We start from the raw sequence: 17,719 nt of genomic DNA on the forward strand, positions 1-17,719 counted from the left end.
GTATTTTTCCTCATAAGAGACAAACTGATTGATTTTACATAATGTTATGGGTTGCACTGCAGATGAAGGTTCAGTTAACCTCAGCACCTAATGCATCAACTGTTATCTGTCTGATCTGATAAGAGAGTGCATTTTGAGGATACTAGGGCAATGGGAAACAAGGCCAAAAGAAAAGCCTGTTTATTGAACTATTGTGCCCTCCTGCCTTAATCCCAGTCAAACCTGTTCAGATCAAAACCAACAACAATGCCATTCCAAGGAGTTAAACATCACCAGCTTTGATCTGTACTTGCATAGACATGTTTGGGTTGATAGAAAGAGCCTGTTGGACTTGATCAACTGTGGAAGGGCAATGTGGTGAGTTTCCACAATTGCTCAGCTTTCTGACACCTGTTACGGCCTCTGAATGGCTAACCTGTGACATGGACCATGATGCCACAACACACAACCCTACAGTTGAGTCAACAACTCAGTGCTCTGCTCTATAAAGAGTAGGTTGCAAAGGGTTGGAAACATTCCGGTAAATTTCCGGAATTTTATACGGATATTTTCCATGGGAAGTTAAGGGAATTTGGGGAATTTGCTTAAATTCATCAAAAGAAAGTTTGCTTATAACAGTAAACATTTTTTTGTGGGATACACATGGCAATTCTGGTTCTTGCGGCATATTTTGGTTAAACTATCCCCAATTCAATGGAATTGCAACCCTCTGCATGATACAGTGCATTCTTGCATCACAGCTGATTCTCAAGATCTTGCACACTAATGAGATGCTATTGAGCCCACATTACTACACTGTCTGAGCCAAGGACTACATGCTTTCTGGTAAGTTTTGATTACAATACTGGGTGGTGTGAATATATTTTATAGGACATACATGATTTTTTGTTAACTAGTAAATAGTAGCCTACAGCAAACTATGTTTAAATCATTTCTAACTTGTTAACAATTTCTGCTAGTTAGTTTCTGCTACCATGTGGGTTTTAGCTTGCTTGAGCCTGCTAACTGAGTGTAAATTCATATTTCCATCCCTGTTCACCAGTTTCCATAACATTCACCTATTTCATTTTACAACATGCTGCTTAACTATTTATCTGTACATGGAATTGTATTTGGGTTTTGATTTACTCATTTTCTAATCTTAACTGGAAAGTTCCATGGGCACTATCTGATGTGTGGAGACATTTCACTGCAGCTAATGTAGAAGGAAAAGCTGTGTACATTTGCAAATACTGTGCCAAATCATATGTGAAGAATGCAACAAATATGCAGAATCATCTGGCCAAGTGCATAAAGTTCCCTCAGCTCTCACAACATGCAACCTCTGAGAAAAGTCCCTCTACTACAGACACCTTACTGATAGCAACAGCTCATGGTCTTTTTTGACACAATGGAAGAACGTATTCAGAGAAATGCTGATGAATGTCTTGCTCGAATTGTGTATGCAACTGGTTCACCTGTGATGCTCACAGGCAATGTGTATTGGAAGATATTTCTGAATGTTCTACACTGCTCCAACCAGACATGCTTTATTTACTTATTTTCTGGATGCAGTTCAACAGAGTTCAAGTGAAGGTCAAGCAAATCATAAGAGAAAGCAGAATGTATTGTAATCATCTCTGATGGGTGGTAGAATGTTCGTGGGCAATGAATAATTAACTACATCACCAGTATTCTACAAGAGCACAGACACAAGGGACAACAGACACACCGGTCTCTACATTGCAGATGAGCTGAAGGCAGTCATCAATGACCTTGGACCACAGACGGCTTTTACACTGGTGACAGACAATGCCGCAAACATGAAGGCTGCTTGGTCTGAAGTGGAGGAGTCCTACCCTCACATCACACCCATTGGCTGTGCTGCTCATGCATTGAATCTGCTCCTCAAGGACATTTTGGCACTGAAAACAATGGATACACTCTACATGAGAGCCAAGGAAATGGTTAGGTATGTGAAAGGTCATCAAGTTATAGCAGCCATCTACCTCACCAAGCAAAGTGGGAAGAATAAGAGCACCACATTGAAGCTGCCCAGCAACACTTGTTGGGGTGGTGTTGTCATCATGTTTGACAGTCTCCTGGAAAAGAAGGAGTCTCTCCAAGAAATGCCCATAACACAGTCTGCCGATATGGACAGCCCCATCAAGAGAATCCTCCTGGATGATGCATTTTGGGAGAGCGTGGTAAGCAACCTGAAACTTATAGCAGTAGCCATTGCATGGATTGAGGGAGACAATGGCATCCTGTCTGATGTTCAGACTCTGCTTGCAGATGTAAGAGAAGAAATCTGTACTGCCCTGCCCACTTCACTGCTGCTCCAAGCTGAGGAAACTGCCGTTCTGAAATACATCAAAAAGTGTGAAGACATCTGCCTGAAGCCAATACATGCCGCAGCATACAAGTTGGACCCCAATTATGCTGGCAAGAGCATCCAGTCTGGTGCAGAGATCAACAAGGCCTATGGTGTCATCACTACCGTGTCTCACCACCTTGGCCTGGATCAGGGCGAGGTTCTTGGCAGTCTGGCGAAGTACACTTCCAAGCAAGGGCTTTGGGATGGAGATGCAATATGGCAGTCATGCCAACATATCTCATCAGCCACCTGGTGGAAGGGACTTTGTGGATCTGAGGCTCTTTCCCCTGTTGCCTCCATCATCCTCCAAATCCCACCAACATCAGCCGCCTCAGAGCGTAACTGGTCCTTGTTTTGGAACACATGCACCAAAGCACACAACAGGCTGACCAATACAAGGGTTGAAAAATTGGAGGCCATCCGGGAAAATGTTAGGCTTTTTAAGCCTGACAACGAGCCATCCTCAAGGTTGGAAAGTGACAATGAAGATGAGGCCCCAGTCTGTTGTTCAAGAGATGGACATTGAGGAGGTCCAGGGAGAAGACATGGAAGCCTTAGTCTAGAAACTAAAGTCTTCCTCTATCATTTTACAGATGTATGTTGAAAAAGTTTTTGGGAGATGGGTTGGATAATTGGGGATCATTCAATATTCCCTTTCTTTTGTTTTTCAGTGAAATCATCGCATGTGAAGAGTCAACTCATTTAATTAAAGTTCAATTCGTAACCAAATCGTTTTAACATTTTTATATTGGAAGGATTTAATCATTTGCAATTATGTCTACTTATGATAAGGTAAAATGTTTATGTTTGTCTCCATAAGATATAGCAAATACATCCAATGCAAAAAACATCTACATTTAAATGGTATTCATATTCATTTGCATATATTTCCGTTAATTCCCATGGAAAGTTTCCACCTTCATTTTGGTGACTGATGAAGGATCAGAAATGAGCTTGAGTATAAAAAAAATAGACCAACATCGTGGAAATATTTAGGTGAGCAGGTGGCCAAGTAGTGAGTCAGGGGCAAAGCCATGAACAGGCGCCGAGTCAACAGGGTGTAATCCGTAGGCCCCGCATAAAACTGTGATAAACAGCACATTTTCCCAGTCTCACGACAGGCACAATAACACACTGCAGTGTGGTATTACCAGCATTCTACAGGGAGGCCTCTGCACTGTGAAGAAAACAGCCTACACACACCTGTTCTATGACATTGCAAAACAGCATAGATGGAGATCCGTCATCAGTCGCCAAAGTTAAACAACAAGCATGGGATGTTCGGCTTGAAAGAAAAGAAAAAGACATAACATTTCAGCCTGTTCTCAAATCAGTTAAGTTAGCAGAAAGCTGTTATGTAGGGGGTCACTATCCAGCCTAAAATGAACGTGAGACCTTCTAAGACCTCGACCTCACGACCACATGTGCCAATGTGGTCAAAGTGAACAGTCGCCACGACTACCAGTGGGAAAACAAAACATTTGTTTCACGGCAGCTTTTGCCTGACAGGAACAGAAGGCTCGCTTTTAAATTTTCCTTTCTACTGTATACCAGACATCCATTTCACTATGCCTCCGGTGTTTTGCTGAGGATGGACAAGCGTAACTTCTCTTTCTGATGGACCTGCTACAGAAATTAGGCTAAGCTTAGTGAGTCTTAAACAGGTGCTTCGGCACTCTATCCATGCTCTCGCTTTCACACGTTATAACTCGACACACAATTCCAGAGGATTTCACACTCCTCAAGGCCATGTCTATTGTGTGGATGGTGTTTCTTCGGATGTGGGGAAAGTGCTTTTGACTAAAACACCGAGCAATTCTATTAATAGCCTTAGTGGTAGGCTAGGTGATGTGTGTTGCGAGAGTGACGTAAAGGATGTCGAGACGGAATTAGTCGAATTTGATTTCAGAATTTGCCTAACGGTAGCTTGCCTAGCACACACAATATTGTATTGAGTACACATGAGGTCCCTTGAAATGACTCATCCTCGAGGGCAGTGTAAAAAAGGAGCAACCAACAAGTGGATCATTAACCAATGACACTGTAACCAAACCGTTACCATGGTGAAATACCATTTTGAGAGGTTTCGCACACACTATCAGGACATCGCATAGTAATCAATAGCACAAACATATAATCAATAGCACAAACAGATAAGCCCTTACACATGGGCCTATGGGAAACTCCATGGAAAACAAATACACCTTGTATATGCAGAATAGGAAAGCCAAGCCTAGGCCTACAAGAAGTGCAAAAGGTTGCTAAACCAAAACTGTTGAGTCTTTCTTGAGATACATTTGTTGAAGGAAAACGGTTGAACAATCACTTTACAGGACAGCATTCTGCCCTCGTCTCAGCAGCAGAGAACGTCAGTGACAACCTTTATTTCCTTGTGTTTGTTTTGGGCTGAAAAAGAGACATACTGATCTGTGGAGGCTGCTGAGGGAAGGACGGCTCATAATAATGGCTGGTAAAGGAGCGAATGGAATGGCATCAAAACACATATTTGATACCATTGCACTCATTCTGCTCCAGGCATTACCACGAGCCCTGTCTGTCTTTTTATGGTTCGCCTCGAACCTGTCCTCGACTGCTGCTGTAATCTCAATATTTTCCAATAGAATAAAGGCTGTGTGATACAGAAATCAGTGTCTCTCTTTCTCATGATCTTTTATTTTCTCTCCTCCCCCAGACCCCCCCCCTCCCTCTCTCAAAGGTCAGTTGTGTCAGAGAATGGATCAATGATCAGGTCAAATTTACTGGTAAAGTACTTACCTCGTATCCTCAGTGCCATTCAATCCAGCATCGCCTCAGCGTCTGCATTCATGTCGAGTCTCACATGTCCATAGTGTTCAATGATCTGCCAAAGAGAACAAAATCAACAATGGTCATACAGGTTTTTGCACATCAAACATGTGCAATCGCACAACACACACACTAACTTAACGTCACATTGGACTTGCTGTGTAACTAAGCAGGTTTCATGATGTTGTCATCACTCAAACATTTGCTCAGGTGAGAAATGTTTCCAATGATGTATTCCAATTTACCCACAGTCTGCATTTGAGATAAATGTTAGCCAGAACAGTATAACTAACTACTGTACGTATGCAATGACTAACGTTACCAATCTAGCTTCGTAGTTGCTTCAAAGAACAGTTTAAAACATATGAAAGCAACTTCCTGCTTATGTTATGAACTATAAGGAAATGCGGGCAATGTGGTATCGATCAGTAAGTTTATGTTGCATAATAAACTATGCATACACTGCTAGCTTTGCCAGCTAACAGTGACTCGCTAGCGTTTAGCTACGGGTAAACCAAAGCCCTAGCAAACTCCCTAGTTTAGTTTGGGATGCATCTACACCTAATGACTAACTAACTTAGCTAGTTGCTAGCTAGCTAACGTTAATTGTCTCAAAACAACTCTCGCTTTTACATTTCAACATTCACTCTTTTGAAACCCCTGCTCGAAACGGTTTGTTTGACGAAATAACAACGAGGTCGTTTGTGGAAAAACAAATCTCTGTAAACCGCTGGCGACGTGAGATTTCTCGACGACGAAGCCAAAGGTATAAAAACTGAAACTCCGATAAAGAGGTGTGTTTTGCCTAAACAAGCGCGACCTTACCGTGTCCCGAGTTCATCATCTCTCGAGTAAGCACGATTACAAAATCCACTGAATGGATATGAACAGTTTTACAGGACAGTGACAAAACGTTGTATTGTTATCACTTCCACGTACTGCGTCGTTGTTTGAGCCTCATTTCATGCCCAGCCTGTTGACAGCTGACTGCTGAAAGCACAGAGTTCCTGAGTGAAAAAAAAAATCATTAACGTCTTCCAAGGCTAGAGTAATCAAAGTAGATAAGTAGGCTCAACCCGAACCCGTTCGGGGATTGATTATACAGAAGTTTTTAGGATTGTTTTTTGTTGTTGTTTTTTTTTTTTCATTTTAGAACTATAAAACGGACTTGAAATACATGTCACAGATAAAAAAGTTCCCGAAACACAGACACAGATACACTTTGTAACTTTGGTCTCTGGGTCTTTCCACTGTGGATTGTCTCATAATACTACAAAAAATAAGCAATCATTGTTCTTGACTATCTAGCCATCATATACACTAACACGCACACTAAATGCACAGCATTCACTTGAAATGATGCACCATTGAGTTTCTTGATTTCAAAGAGTAGATTAGTATTTGTGTCATTGAATCCATTGGAAAAAATAAACATAACATTGCTTGTTCTTATATAATATAATGGAATTCTATCCTTTTTATAAAATGTAAACTTGCTGATGGTCCTGACGTTGATGCGGTATTGAGTACTATCAAGATCATGATGTCATTTTAATCACAGTTGGATTTTTTTCACCTCCACATTTTATGACTTTCACACAGTTTAAGATTGACCTTGGTTGAGAAAAGTGCAATTAGTTTGAAGTTGAATTATTTGAATTAAAGGCTTATATGGTAATGAAAGCATCGCCATCTAGTGTTAATGACTTCTAACTGTTGCTACTCCCCCAACACATTTGTGACATGTTTGTATCCACTGCAGAAACTCATCTCTGGGAGAGTCCACTCATCTCTGGAATCTAGCTACATTACATTTAATGCACATGTTTACTTCATACAAATGACATTTAGACTATGTTTAGATTCGTCACAGACTCTATTCAAACTCTTATAGAAAACTAGGCAATACCAAAAATAAACAAAGAGTGTTGAGAAACAACTGCACCATACCTTGCTTGTTCAAGATGTCTTATCAATTCAATCACTTCCTTCCTAATTCTGTATCTTTCATCTCTCAAAGACAGAACCATAAGCAAGACAAGTTACAAACTCAAAGTATTCTAAATGAAATCACTAAGCCCCTTGCATGCAGACAAGATGAAAGAGAATTCTGCCCAGATAGAAACATGGCAGTTGGCACCGTATCTGAAATCTGCAGTGTGATGACATTTGTCTGCCTACCAACTCCCCAGTTGGGTTATGGTAATGAGTTGTGACACAGAAATAAATGTAATGTTAGTCTTTTGTTTTCATTTATTCCCTTAATTTATTTATTCCCTTAATATGCCCTCACTGCTTCTCAAGTCTCAACTGTAGTCTTCTTATGTATATATATATGTGTATGTCTCAGGATCAGTCAAATCGTTGTGCATTATGTCAGTTTCAAAAGATGAAAATGATTGATTATTTCACATTTATTTGACAAATCTAAGAAATATAAAAATGGTTTACCAAGTTACCAATTACTTCACACTGGAAGAAGTTTAGCTAGAGTAAAGCTACACCGAGTATACAAATATACACTGAGTATACAAAACATTAGGAACACCATCCTAATATTGAGTTATTCTTTTTCTTTTTTTTAGCTATATATTTTTTTTAATGTAGGAAATGTAGTGGGCAGTTGGCTTGTTCCACGAAATGAGTACCTTTTGATAGTTTAAGTAGAAATTGTGCACCAATATTACATTTTAAAACCCCTTTATTTTCAATGAAGTGCCCTTTAATATAAACCACATGGAGAATTCAATCATTCAGATTTTTTTTTATTTGAATAAAGATTTTCTCAAGTGCCAAAATCCAGCATTTTCAAATATCCCTCCACGCATCCTCTGTGACTTCCAGGAAGTTTGTAACCCACTTAAAGCCTAAATATATCCAAGTATACACCATCATTGTAAAGCCTTAGTCATTTTGTTGCTTTGACAGTCATTTCTGAAGATTATTATTTATTTCATGTGATTAGTGATTATTTTTAAGGAATCTGTGCCTCATTTTAAGGTCAACCCTGTTACATGAACTGAACTCTTGTTTTAATATGGTAAAACTATTCCTGTTTAAATATTTTTTGACTAAAATAAACATTGAACATCTAATAGTTAAATAATAGTGTTAATGCAGAGCTGGGTAGTAACATGTCATCTGAATACAAAAAAAAATAACTGTAAAAAATATATTTTTAATCAGATAACAGATACTTTTGAAAGACTAGAATGATCATTTTTGTTGATTACTTTTAAATTCAGAAAGGGTGTTTGCAGGGGGAAAAAATACATTATGACACCTTTCTGTTTTCTCAATGACATTCGATTCAGCATTGAAAAACGGTGCAAGTGAATTGCTGCTTTGTAACCAAGTGGGAGGTAGGAATTTACCAGTTGTGAAGTTGTAAATACCAGTTGGAGGCATTCATGTACTTTGAACACTGATTGGCTAATGGCCAACAAGCTCTGTAAACTAATACACTAAAAGTACAGCTATCATGCTTGTCAAGCAATTATAGTGTTCAAAACCATATGAATAGATTGCTTTTTATAAATATTGTTTTGATGCATTTAATTAACTGCAGAAAATGCTGATATCAAGGTCATTTCTAGTCGGTGACGTCAGAGGTCAGCATGTGAAAGAAGTGGGAGCTCAGGATGATAGACGAGTTTCCCACTAGTAATGACCAGTTGGAGGGTCGTTAAAGTGGGTTTTTCCCAGTCGTATGTGGTAAATCCGCACTTCTCACTTGGTTACAAACGCAGCATAACTTTGTTCCACCTGAGCGAGTGATGACACACAAAATACATTTGATGGATCCATTTTTGTCGTCTTCTTCTGATGCCTCTTAAGGGGAAAGTAATTCAGAAGTAACTGAAAGTAATCAAATGATGTTACTGAGCTAAGGTAATCCATAAATGACTTTACTGATTAGAATTTTGGACAGGTAACTAGTAACTGACGGATTACATTTAGAATGTGACCGATTCAATCCTCTGGAAAAGCAGGTGGGCTGGTTCCACTCTTTTTGGCTATTTTCTGATGTTTTGTTATGGATAATTGAGTGGGTCGAGCATAACACGTCAACCCTGTAACTCATAGATAGGCTAGAAATATTTTGACACTTACATTTTTTGGGGTGACGCTTGCATTCAATTGCCCCTACCTGTTGTACACAACAAGCTTCCATTCCACTTGTCACAAGAGGATTCATGGCTAATTTAAGGTGAAATCGTTAACCCTGTTACAGTCAACCCTGTTACTTTATTTGGCCCTTACAATAATCGTTTTTTTATTTATTTAACGTTTTGAGATAAGAAAAAAAAAATATTAAGTTGAACACGTGCTCATTATGACAGAATGTTCAAATGAGTTGAAATCAAACAGGTTTTTTTCACCAAATTAAAGAATCTCAAAAAGGCACCGAATTGGTGGAACTACCCAGTTGCAGTAAAAGCTACATCACCACATGGCAAACAAGTAATTGACCACTGAAAACACTACAAATATTTGAAATTTAGTTAAACTACCACCAAGCTACTGCAACATGTAGTTAAATTACTAGTTGAATTACATGTACTGGAACTAATTCCCAAAACTGTGCACATGATATCGTACATGAAAATATCTATGACATTTGTTCTTCATTTTCAAGGCTCCAATCAATATACAATTGACATTAACAGAACGTAATATTTCATGGACTTTGGCAATGTGTCCCCTTCTCCTATAATACACAATGACTTTGTTAATATCCATATTGTACATGTTATGTGTTCTGAAGGTCAACTATCCAGGCGTGTCTTTTTCAGGCGTGACTCCTATCCCGCAGCAGTTTGATAGAGAAGGCCAGGTCCACTGTGTAAGCTAGCAGAGTAATGCTGGTCATCACCGCTTCCATGACAACAAGGGTGGGCCCAGTTTTCCTGTCTGTGAACTCTTGGCCGGGGTTTTGTTGCTCCAGGACTCTGGTAAAACACAGTATGGTGGCAACCACATAGAGAAGCACCCCTGTCAGACTGAAGCTTGCCAGCAGGCGGTCAAAGGGCAGAGGGCATCGCCCAGCACAGTCCCCTAGAACCACCATCACTGTACCCAGGGACATTAGGAGACAGAGGGCATACACCGCCCCAGACACCCATAGCTGCCAACCCACAGCTGCCAACCCTACCCCGGCTCCTTTTACCAAAGCTCCACGGACCTGCTCCACCACCAGGACGATCATCTCACATCCTCCCCAGAGCTGGAGCACCTTGAGCAGGCCGGGTACGCTGGCCATGTAGCCCTTCTGGTCCTGGGTCTGGGTTCGGATGAGGTAGGCCTCGGTTGCATAGGCCAGGAAGGTGAGACACGATGCCAAGGAGGCGGCGATCGGACGGGGCCAGACACCTTCATGACCCATGACCGCCCAAGGAAAGGTGACCGAGGCGCTGAAGGTCATGAGGGCGGCGAGAGCCGCCACAGTCACGGTCAGGTTCTTCCAGGAGATGGGGACCAGGCTGTGGAACTGGATGATGTTGACCACGTGGATTAGGAAGGTGAGGATGAAGAAGAGGCACCAGGTGAGCATGCAGAGGATCCTGAAGGAGGGCTGGTGGGTGTCAGAGGTCAGCTCTGGGGAAACCAGGGAGGCTACCAGGCTGAAGGTGAGGCAACCGGACAGGAGAGCCCACATACGCACCAGCGACAGAGGGCTGGTCAAATCCCTGGCCTCCAGTACAATTACAGGCATGGTGTTGGTTCCCAAACAAAGTCCAAAACGAGAAAGTCCAAAAGGCTGTAGACAGAGATTTAGAATGTTGTAACAGGCTTTGCTGTAGAGCAGAAAATAGGTGTCTTGCTTCCTATATTACTTCTTTAAACCTCAGTTTGGACAAGCTCAATTTCAAATTGTAACGTCTATTACAGTTAAAACAGAAATTTGCTTCCACCTTCCGAAAGGATGTCAACAACCTTAACCAGGAGAATGTACTGCACCAGTATAGATTCAACTCACAAAAACATTTCCCACCAACTGAGAAAAAGAACGCCGTCTTGTTGAGCTCTTTCAGTCAGATGACAAACCCACTTGTACATTTCTCATTTCTGCTAACTCCAAATCCTGGAAAGAACCCTCCGGAAATAGAATATGGTAGGCCCAAAATTAAAGGCCCCAAAAATCACTTAAACCAACAGTTCAGCGCATGAGCCAACGGTCATCTTCACTCTGTCCTGTACCACCAATACCATTCACAATGCAAACACAGTGCAAACCCGATTAAAACCACCACTCTTCAATCTCATGCTTCTTATACACCAGCCTGGTCTCATAGACTAGACGTATCATAGTAAACATAAAGCCGGGACACTCAAATGAGTATGATATATTACGTTTAGTATGGTTACATGAGGCAAAAAACTAAAGTAGGGTGGTTGGTCGAGGAGGATAGGTGGGCATATAACACGAATGTATAGCAACCCAAAGGTTGTGAGTTCAAATCTCATCATGGATAATTTTAGCATATTAGCTAATTAGCAACCTTTCAACTACTTATTACTTTTTAGCTACTTTGTAACTACTTATCGTGTTAGCTAACCCTTCCACTAAGCCTAACCATAAATTGAACCCTTTTAGCTAACCCTTTCCCTAACCCTAACGCTAACCCTTTAACCTAACTCCTATACTTAACCCTAATCCCTAACCACTAGCCGAGCAACTAGCCACATAGCTAGAATTCGTAACATATAATACATTTTGGAAATTTGTAACATATTGTACGTTTGCAAATGTGTAACTTATAATACGAATTGTAATTCGTAACATATCACATGATATGAACAGGGCTCCGGGCAGCCGAGCGGAAATGGAGGAAAACTCGCCTCCCTGCGGACCTGGCATCCTTTCACTCCCTCCTCTCTACATTTTCCTCTTCTCTCTCTGCTGCTAAAGCCACTTTCTACCACTCTAAATTCCAAGCATCTGCCTCTAACCCTAGGAAGCTCTTTGCCACCTTCTCCTCCCTCCTGAATCCTCCCCCCCCCTCATCCCTCTCTGCAGATGACTTCGTCAACCATTTTGAAAAGAAGGTCGACGACATCCGATCCTCGTTTGCTAAGTCAAACGACACCGCTGGTTCTGCTCACACTGCCCTACCCTGTGCTCTGACCTCTTTCTCCCCTCTCTCTCCAGATGAAATCTCGCGTCTTGTGACGGCCGGCCGCCCAACAACCTGCCCGCTTGACCCTATCCCCTCCTCTCTTCTCCAGACCATTTCCGGAGACCTTCTCCCTTACCTCACCTCGCTCATCAACTCATCCCTGACCGCTGGCTACGTCCCTTCCGTCTTCAAGAGAGCGAGAGTTGCACCCCTTCTGAAAAAACCTACACTCGATCCCTCCGATGTCAACAACTACAGACCAGTATCCCTTCTTTCTTTTCTCTCCAAAACTCTTGAACGTGCCGTCCTTGGCCAGCTCTCCCGCTATCTCTCTCAGAATGACCTTCTTGATCCATATCAGTCAGGTTTCAAGACTAGTCATTCAACTGAGACTGCTCTTCTCTGTATCACGGAGGCGCTCCGCACTGCTAAAGATAACTCTCTCTCCTCTGCTCTCATCCTTCTAGACCTATCGGCTGCCTTCGATACTGTGAACCATCAGATCCTCCTCTCCACCCTCTCCGAGTTGGGCATCTCCGGCGCGGCCCACGCTTGGATTGCGTCCTACCTGACAGGTCGCTCCTACCGGGTGGCGTGGCGAGAATCCGTCTCCACACCACGTGCTCTCACCACTGGTGTCCCCCAGGGCTCTGTTCTAGGCCCTCTCCTATTCTCGCTATACACCAAGTCACTTGGCTCTGTCATAACCTCACATGGTCTCTCCTATCATTGCTATGCAGACGACACACAATTAATCTTCTCCTTTCCCCCTTCTGATGACCAGGTGGCGAATCGCATCTCTGCATGTCTGGCAGACATATCAGTGTGGATGACGGATCACCACCTCAAGCTGAACCTCGGCAAGACGGAGCTGCTCTTCCTCCCGGGGAAGGACTGCCCGTTCCATGATCTCGCCATCACGGTTGACAACTCCATTGTGTCCTCCTCCCAGAGCGCTAAGAACCTTGGCGTGATCCTGGACAACACCCTGTCGTTCTCAACTAACATCAAGGCGGTGGCCCGTTCCTGTAGGTTCATGCTCTACAACATCCGCAGAGTACGACCCTGCCTCACACAGGAAGCGGCGCAGGTCCTAATCCAGGCACTTGTCATCTCCCGTCTGGATTACTGCACTCGCTGTTGGCTGGGCTCCCTGCCTGTGCCATTAAACCCCTACAACTCATCCAGAACGCCGCAGCCCGTCTGGTGTTCAACCTTCCCAAGTTCTCTCACGTCACCCCGCTCCTCCGCTCTCTCCACTGGCTTCCAGTTGAAGCTCGCATCCGCTACAAGACCATGGTGCTTGCCTACGGAGCTGTGAGGGGAACGGCACCTCAGTACCTCCAGGCTCTGATCAGGCCCTACACCCAAACAAGGGCACTGCGTTCATCCACCTCTGGCCTGCTCGCCTCCCTACCACTGAGGAAGTACAGTTCCCGCTCAGCCCAGTCAAAACTGTTCGCTGCTCTGGCCCCCCAATGGTGGAACAAACTCCCTCACGACGCCAGGACAGCGGAGTCAATCACCACCTTCCGGAGACACCTGAAACCCCACCTCTTTCAGGAATACCTAGGATAGGATAAAGTAATCCCTCTCCCCCCCCCCTTAAAAGATTTAGATGCACTACTGTTCCACTGGATGTCATAAGGTGAATGCACCAATTTGTAAGTCGCTCTGGATAAGAGCGTCTGCTAAATGACTTAAATGTAAATGTAAATGAAATGGGTGAAGGACACCCACAAATGAATACATACATACGAAACGTAACATATCATACAAAATCCTGATGGCCACACCCAGGTGGTAAGGGTAGGTAACAACACATCCTCCACGCTGATCCTCAACACGGGGGCTCCTCAAGGGTGCGTGCTCAGTCCCCTCCTGTACTCCCTGTTCACTCATGACTGCATGGCCAGGCACGACTCCAACACCATCATTAAGTTTGCCGATGACACAACAGCCTGATCACCGACAACGATGAGACAGCCTATGTGGAGGAGGTCAGAGACCTGGCCGTGTGGTGCCAGAACAACAAATTCTCCCTCAACATGATGAAGACAAAGAAGATGATTGTGGACTACAGGAAAAGGAGGACCAAGCATGACCCATTCTCATCGACAGGGCTGTAGTGGAGCAGGTTGAAGTTCAAGTTCCTTGGTGTCCACATCACCAACAAACTATAGTGATCCAATCACACCAAGACAGTCGTGAAGAGGGCATGACAAAACCTATTCCCCCTCAGGAGACTCAGATGAGTCCTCAGATCCTCAAACGGTTCTACAGCTGCACCATCGAGAGCATCCTGACTGGTTGCATCACCGCCTGATATGGCAACTGCTCGGCCCTCGACCGCAAGGCACTACAGAGGGTAGTGCGTACAACCCAGTAGATCGCTGGGGTCAAGCTTCCTGCCATCCATGACAAGCAGGGTCAGAGGAAGGTCCTACAATTTGTCAGATTCCATCCACCCTAGTCATGGACTGTTCTGTCTGCTACCACACGGCAAGCAGTACCGGAGCGCCAAGTCTAGGTCCAAAAGGCTTCTTAACAGCTTATACAGCATAAGACTCCTGAACAGCTAATCAAATGGCTACCCAGACTATTTGCGTTACCCCCTCTCCTTTTACACTGCTGCTACTCTCTGTTTATTTTCTATGCATATTCCCTTTAACTCTATCTACATGTACATATTACCTCAATTACCCCCGACTAACAGGTGCCCTGCACATTGACTTACCGGTGCCCCTTGTATATAGCCTCGCTATTGTTATTTTTCTGCTGCTCTTTCATTATTTGTTACTCTTATTTTTTACTTAACACTTATTTTTCTTAAAACCGCAGTGTTGGTTAGGCTTGTATTTCACTGTAAGGTCCAAACCTGTTGATTTTGGTGCATGTGACAAATACAATTGAATTTTAAATGGAGGTTCTTGGATTCACATAGAGAATAATACGAAATACTCTGAGACCAGGTTGTATACCCTCACCCCTCTCCTCCACCCACCTCTTCACTTCATTGGCTCCACTTCCTGTTATGGTTGCAGCACTCTCAGTCTCATAGTGTAGGTAGCTGCAGGTGACCGCAATAACGCTGTCGCAAAACATCACTATCTTTCTCCCTGACACAGTTCGCATGACATGTTGTTCCCTTTTCTAGAATTATGGCGAGCAATTCATTTCTGGTTAGTGTAAATAATGTGGTACACACATATGCAGGCATGCACGCAAACACGCACAATCCCTTTGCCCCCCCCCCCATTTATGGAGCCATAAATATGGTCAGTTTGAACTGAATGTTGTTTACAAGGTGTTTGATTCTATTTATTATACATCAGGTCTGGATTTACAGCTGGGTACTCCTAAAGCAAGCCAAGGCCCATTGACAATTGGAGGGTGTCGTAGATCATTTGACTGAAGTGCTTTTCAGAGGAGCTATATGTGGAACATTTGATTCTACACAGTCCTCGGGGGGGTGGTACCGGAGGTGGAGAAGAATATCTCAGTTGCTCTTTCATTTGACAACACTAGTACGTGTGCTTGAGGTGTGCAGATACATGAGTGTGTGTGTGTGTGTGTGTGTGTGCGCGTGCGCGTGTGTGTGTGTGTGTACAAACAGTATATCGTCTGTTTTTCTGCATATGCATGTGTTTATTTGGGTGTTCGTGAGTAAGTTGGTCTGAGTGTGTTTCTAAGTTTATGCGTATGTGTTTGTTAGTGTGTGTGTACATTTGTTTATTTGTCTGTGTGTGCGTATGCATCCGTGAATTCTGTTCATGACGTATGCGTGCGTGTTAGACATGTTCCGTTTTTAAGAAGACTAGCTATTTGACGACATAAATGATAGAATAACACCATTTTACCAACATAGAGTCAGAACACATCATCAAATACATTAAGAAATGTATTAGGATCATCAGACAAACTCCAGTCATCACTGAACAATGTTGTGACATCATTGAATTTTCTTTTGCTTGGGTGCCATTATTGCTGTCTAAACTAGCCTAAACCATACTTAGAGGGTGATGGCACAGACATGTGTTCTGATTGGACCATCTCTAATTGTTCAGGCTTGTGATTGGACTGCAGATAGAACCTTATAGTGCCAAGTTCAAATGGCTTTATGCAGATCTTTCTAGTTTTGCATTTTTCTGAACAATCGAACTTCACAGACATAAGAAGAACCATCTAAAGATCTATGAAATGTGATTAACTCATTTTTGACAAAAATGTCAGACGGAACCTTATAGTCCCAAGCTTTCGATTTGTAGTTGATCAATTCATTGCATGTATAGATTTTTTTTACTTGACTTGAGACTTGACTTGGAAAAATGTGTGACTCGACTCGACTTGCTCTTAGAATGCACGACTTGGACTGAAGTCGAGTCTCGCCCCGTTCTACTTGGGATTCGACTCGAGACTCGAACCTTTGTGACTTGAGACTTGCTTGTGACTGGAATAATAGTGATTTGGTCCCACCTCTGGTGTACGCTGTGTATGATGTGTGTGTGTGTGTGTGTGTTTGTGTGTGTGTGCATGCGTGTGCGTCCGTTTGTTTATGTGTGTGTGTGTGTGTGTGTGTGTGTGTGTGTGTGTGTGTGTGTGTGTGTCTTTGTACACAAACACAAAGAGTCTTGTCACGATCCGACACAGTCACTTCAGTTGTCGAACCTGCTTTCTGTGTTATATATAGACACGAGATACATCAATTCCCATGTGTTCACACTGCTCAAGTTCAAAAACGGCCTTCTGACAAGAGAAGACACATGCCACAAAGACACAATAGCAGATAAACAACAGAAACACATGCAAGGTAGCTCGCTGTTTGGAAGTAATGTATGCGGCTTTAGCGCTTCAAGGTTGGGGATGAATTAATACAATTATAATTAGTTCAATTGGAATTTAATTTCAAAGTGGAAATTGCCCATTGATTTCAATGAGTTTTATTTCGAATTGACATGTTAATTCATTTCTTGAACTGACTGTGTGGTGATGGAGCTTCTCTCATTCGATGTAGGATGGAGTCGAATATCTCAGGATGAATCGTTATCAGTTTTGGTTTGAAGAAACTTTGTTGAAAAAGATGCGTCTGTTGTATGACTGATCTTCAATGTCTACCATGCTGAAAGTGGTCCATCTTACCTGAAAAAGGAGGTCATTTGGGTAACAGTGCCACAATGTGGTAGATATAAGAATTACACTGGCTCTCTAAAACTGCCAGACCTCATACTAATTCAGGCTTGGAGGGGACCCCCAATGTATCACTATGAGGTGAACTCTCCTACTGCTTCTACAAATGTACTCATTACAGACAACCATAGTTTCTGTGTACAACTTGATATTGACATTCAGTCTATTTGAATCAATATGTCATACACATCATAATAACAATCACGTAAATGTTTTAAAATTCAGATGAAAATACTGATTGGAATTAGGT

At 42.6% G+C, this 17,719-nt stretch overlaps 2 protein-coding genes across 4 annotated transcripts in view; both read right to left on the bottom strand.

Moving 5' to 3' along the window:
- Positions 1 to 6,165, bottom strand: part of LOC115103828 (testis-expressed protein 2-like) — a 69,213-nt gene extending 63,048 nt beyond the window's left edge. For all 3 annotated transcript variants that reach the window (XM_029624798.2, XM_029624797.2, XM_029624799.2), the window contains exons 1-2: positions 5,987 to 6,165; positions 5,132 to 5,216 (exon numbers count right to left, since the gene is read on the bottom strand). The gene's annotated coding sequence lies outside the window, so the exon portion shown is untranslated. The remainder of the gene's footprint in view (positions 1 to 5,131; positions 5,217 to 5,986) is intronic.
- A 1,395-nt stretch (positions 6,166 to 7,560) lies between these two features.
- Positions 7,561 to 11,404, bottom strand: LOC115103829 (myeloid-associated differentiation marker-like). Its single transcript, XM_029624800.2, has 2 exons — positions 11,142 to 11,404; positions 7,561 to 10,922 (listed from the first exon to the last, which is right to left on the bottom strand). The coding sequence occupies exon 2, from the start codon at positions 10,875 to 10,877 to the stop codon at positions 9,954 to 9,956; it is 924 nt and encodes a 307-aa protein (XP_029480660.1). The 5' UTR covers positions 10,878 to 10,922; positions 11,142 to 11,404; the 3' UTR covers positions 7,561 to 9,953.
- Between the last annotated feature and the right edge of the window lie 6,315 nt (positions 11,405 to 17,719).

The sequence above is a fragment of the Oncorhynchus nerka genome, linkage group LG21 (genome assembly GCF_034236695.1).
Source record: "Oncorhynchus nerka isolate Pitt River linkage group LG21, Oner_Uvic_2.0, whole genome shotgun sequence".
In the NCBI taxonomy this organism is placed as follows: domain Eukaryota; kingdom Metazoa; phylum Chordata; class Actinopteri; order Salmoniformes; family Salmonidae; genus Oncorhynchus; species Oncorhynchus nerka.

Bases quoted from the DNA above. Each gene is read 5' to 3' on its own strand.
- LOC115103829 (XM_029624800.2), bottom strand. From the start codon at position 10,877: ATGCCTGTAATTGTACTGGAGGCCAGGGATTTGACCAGCCCTCTGTCG.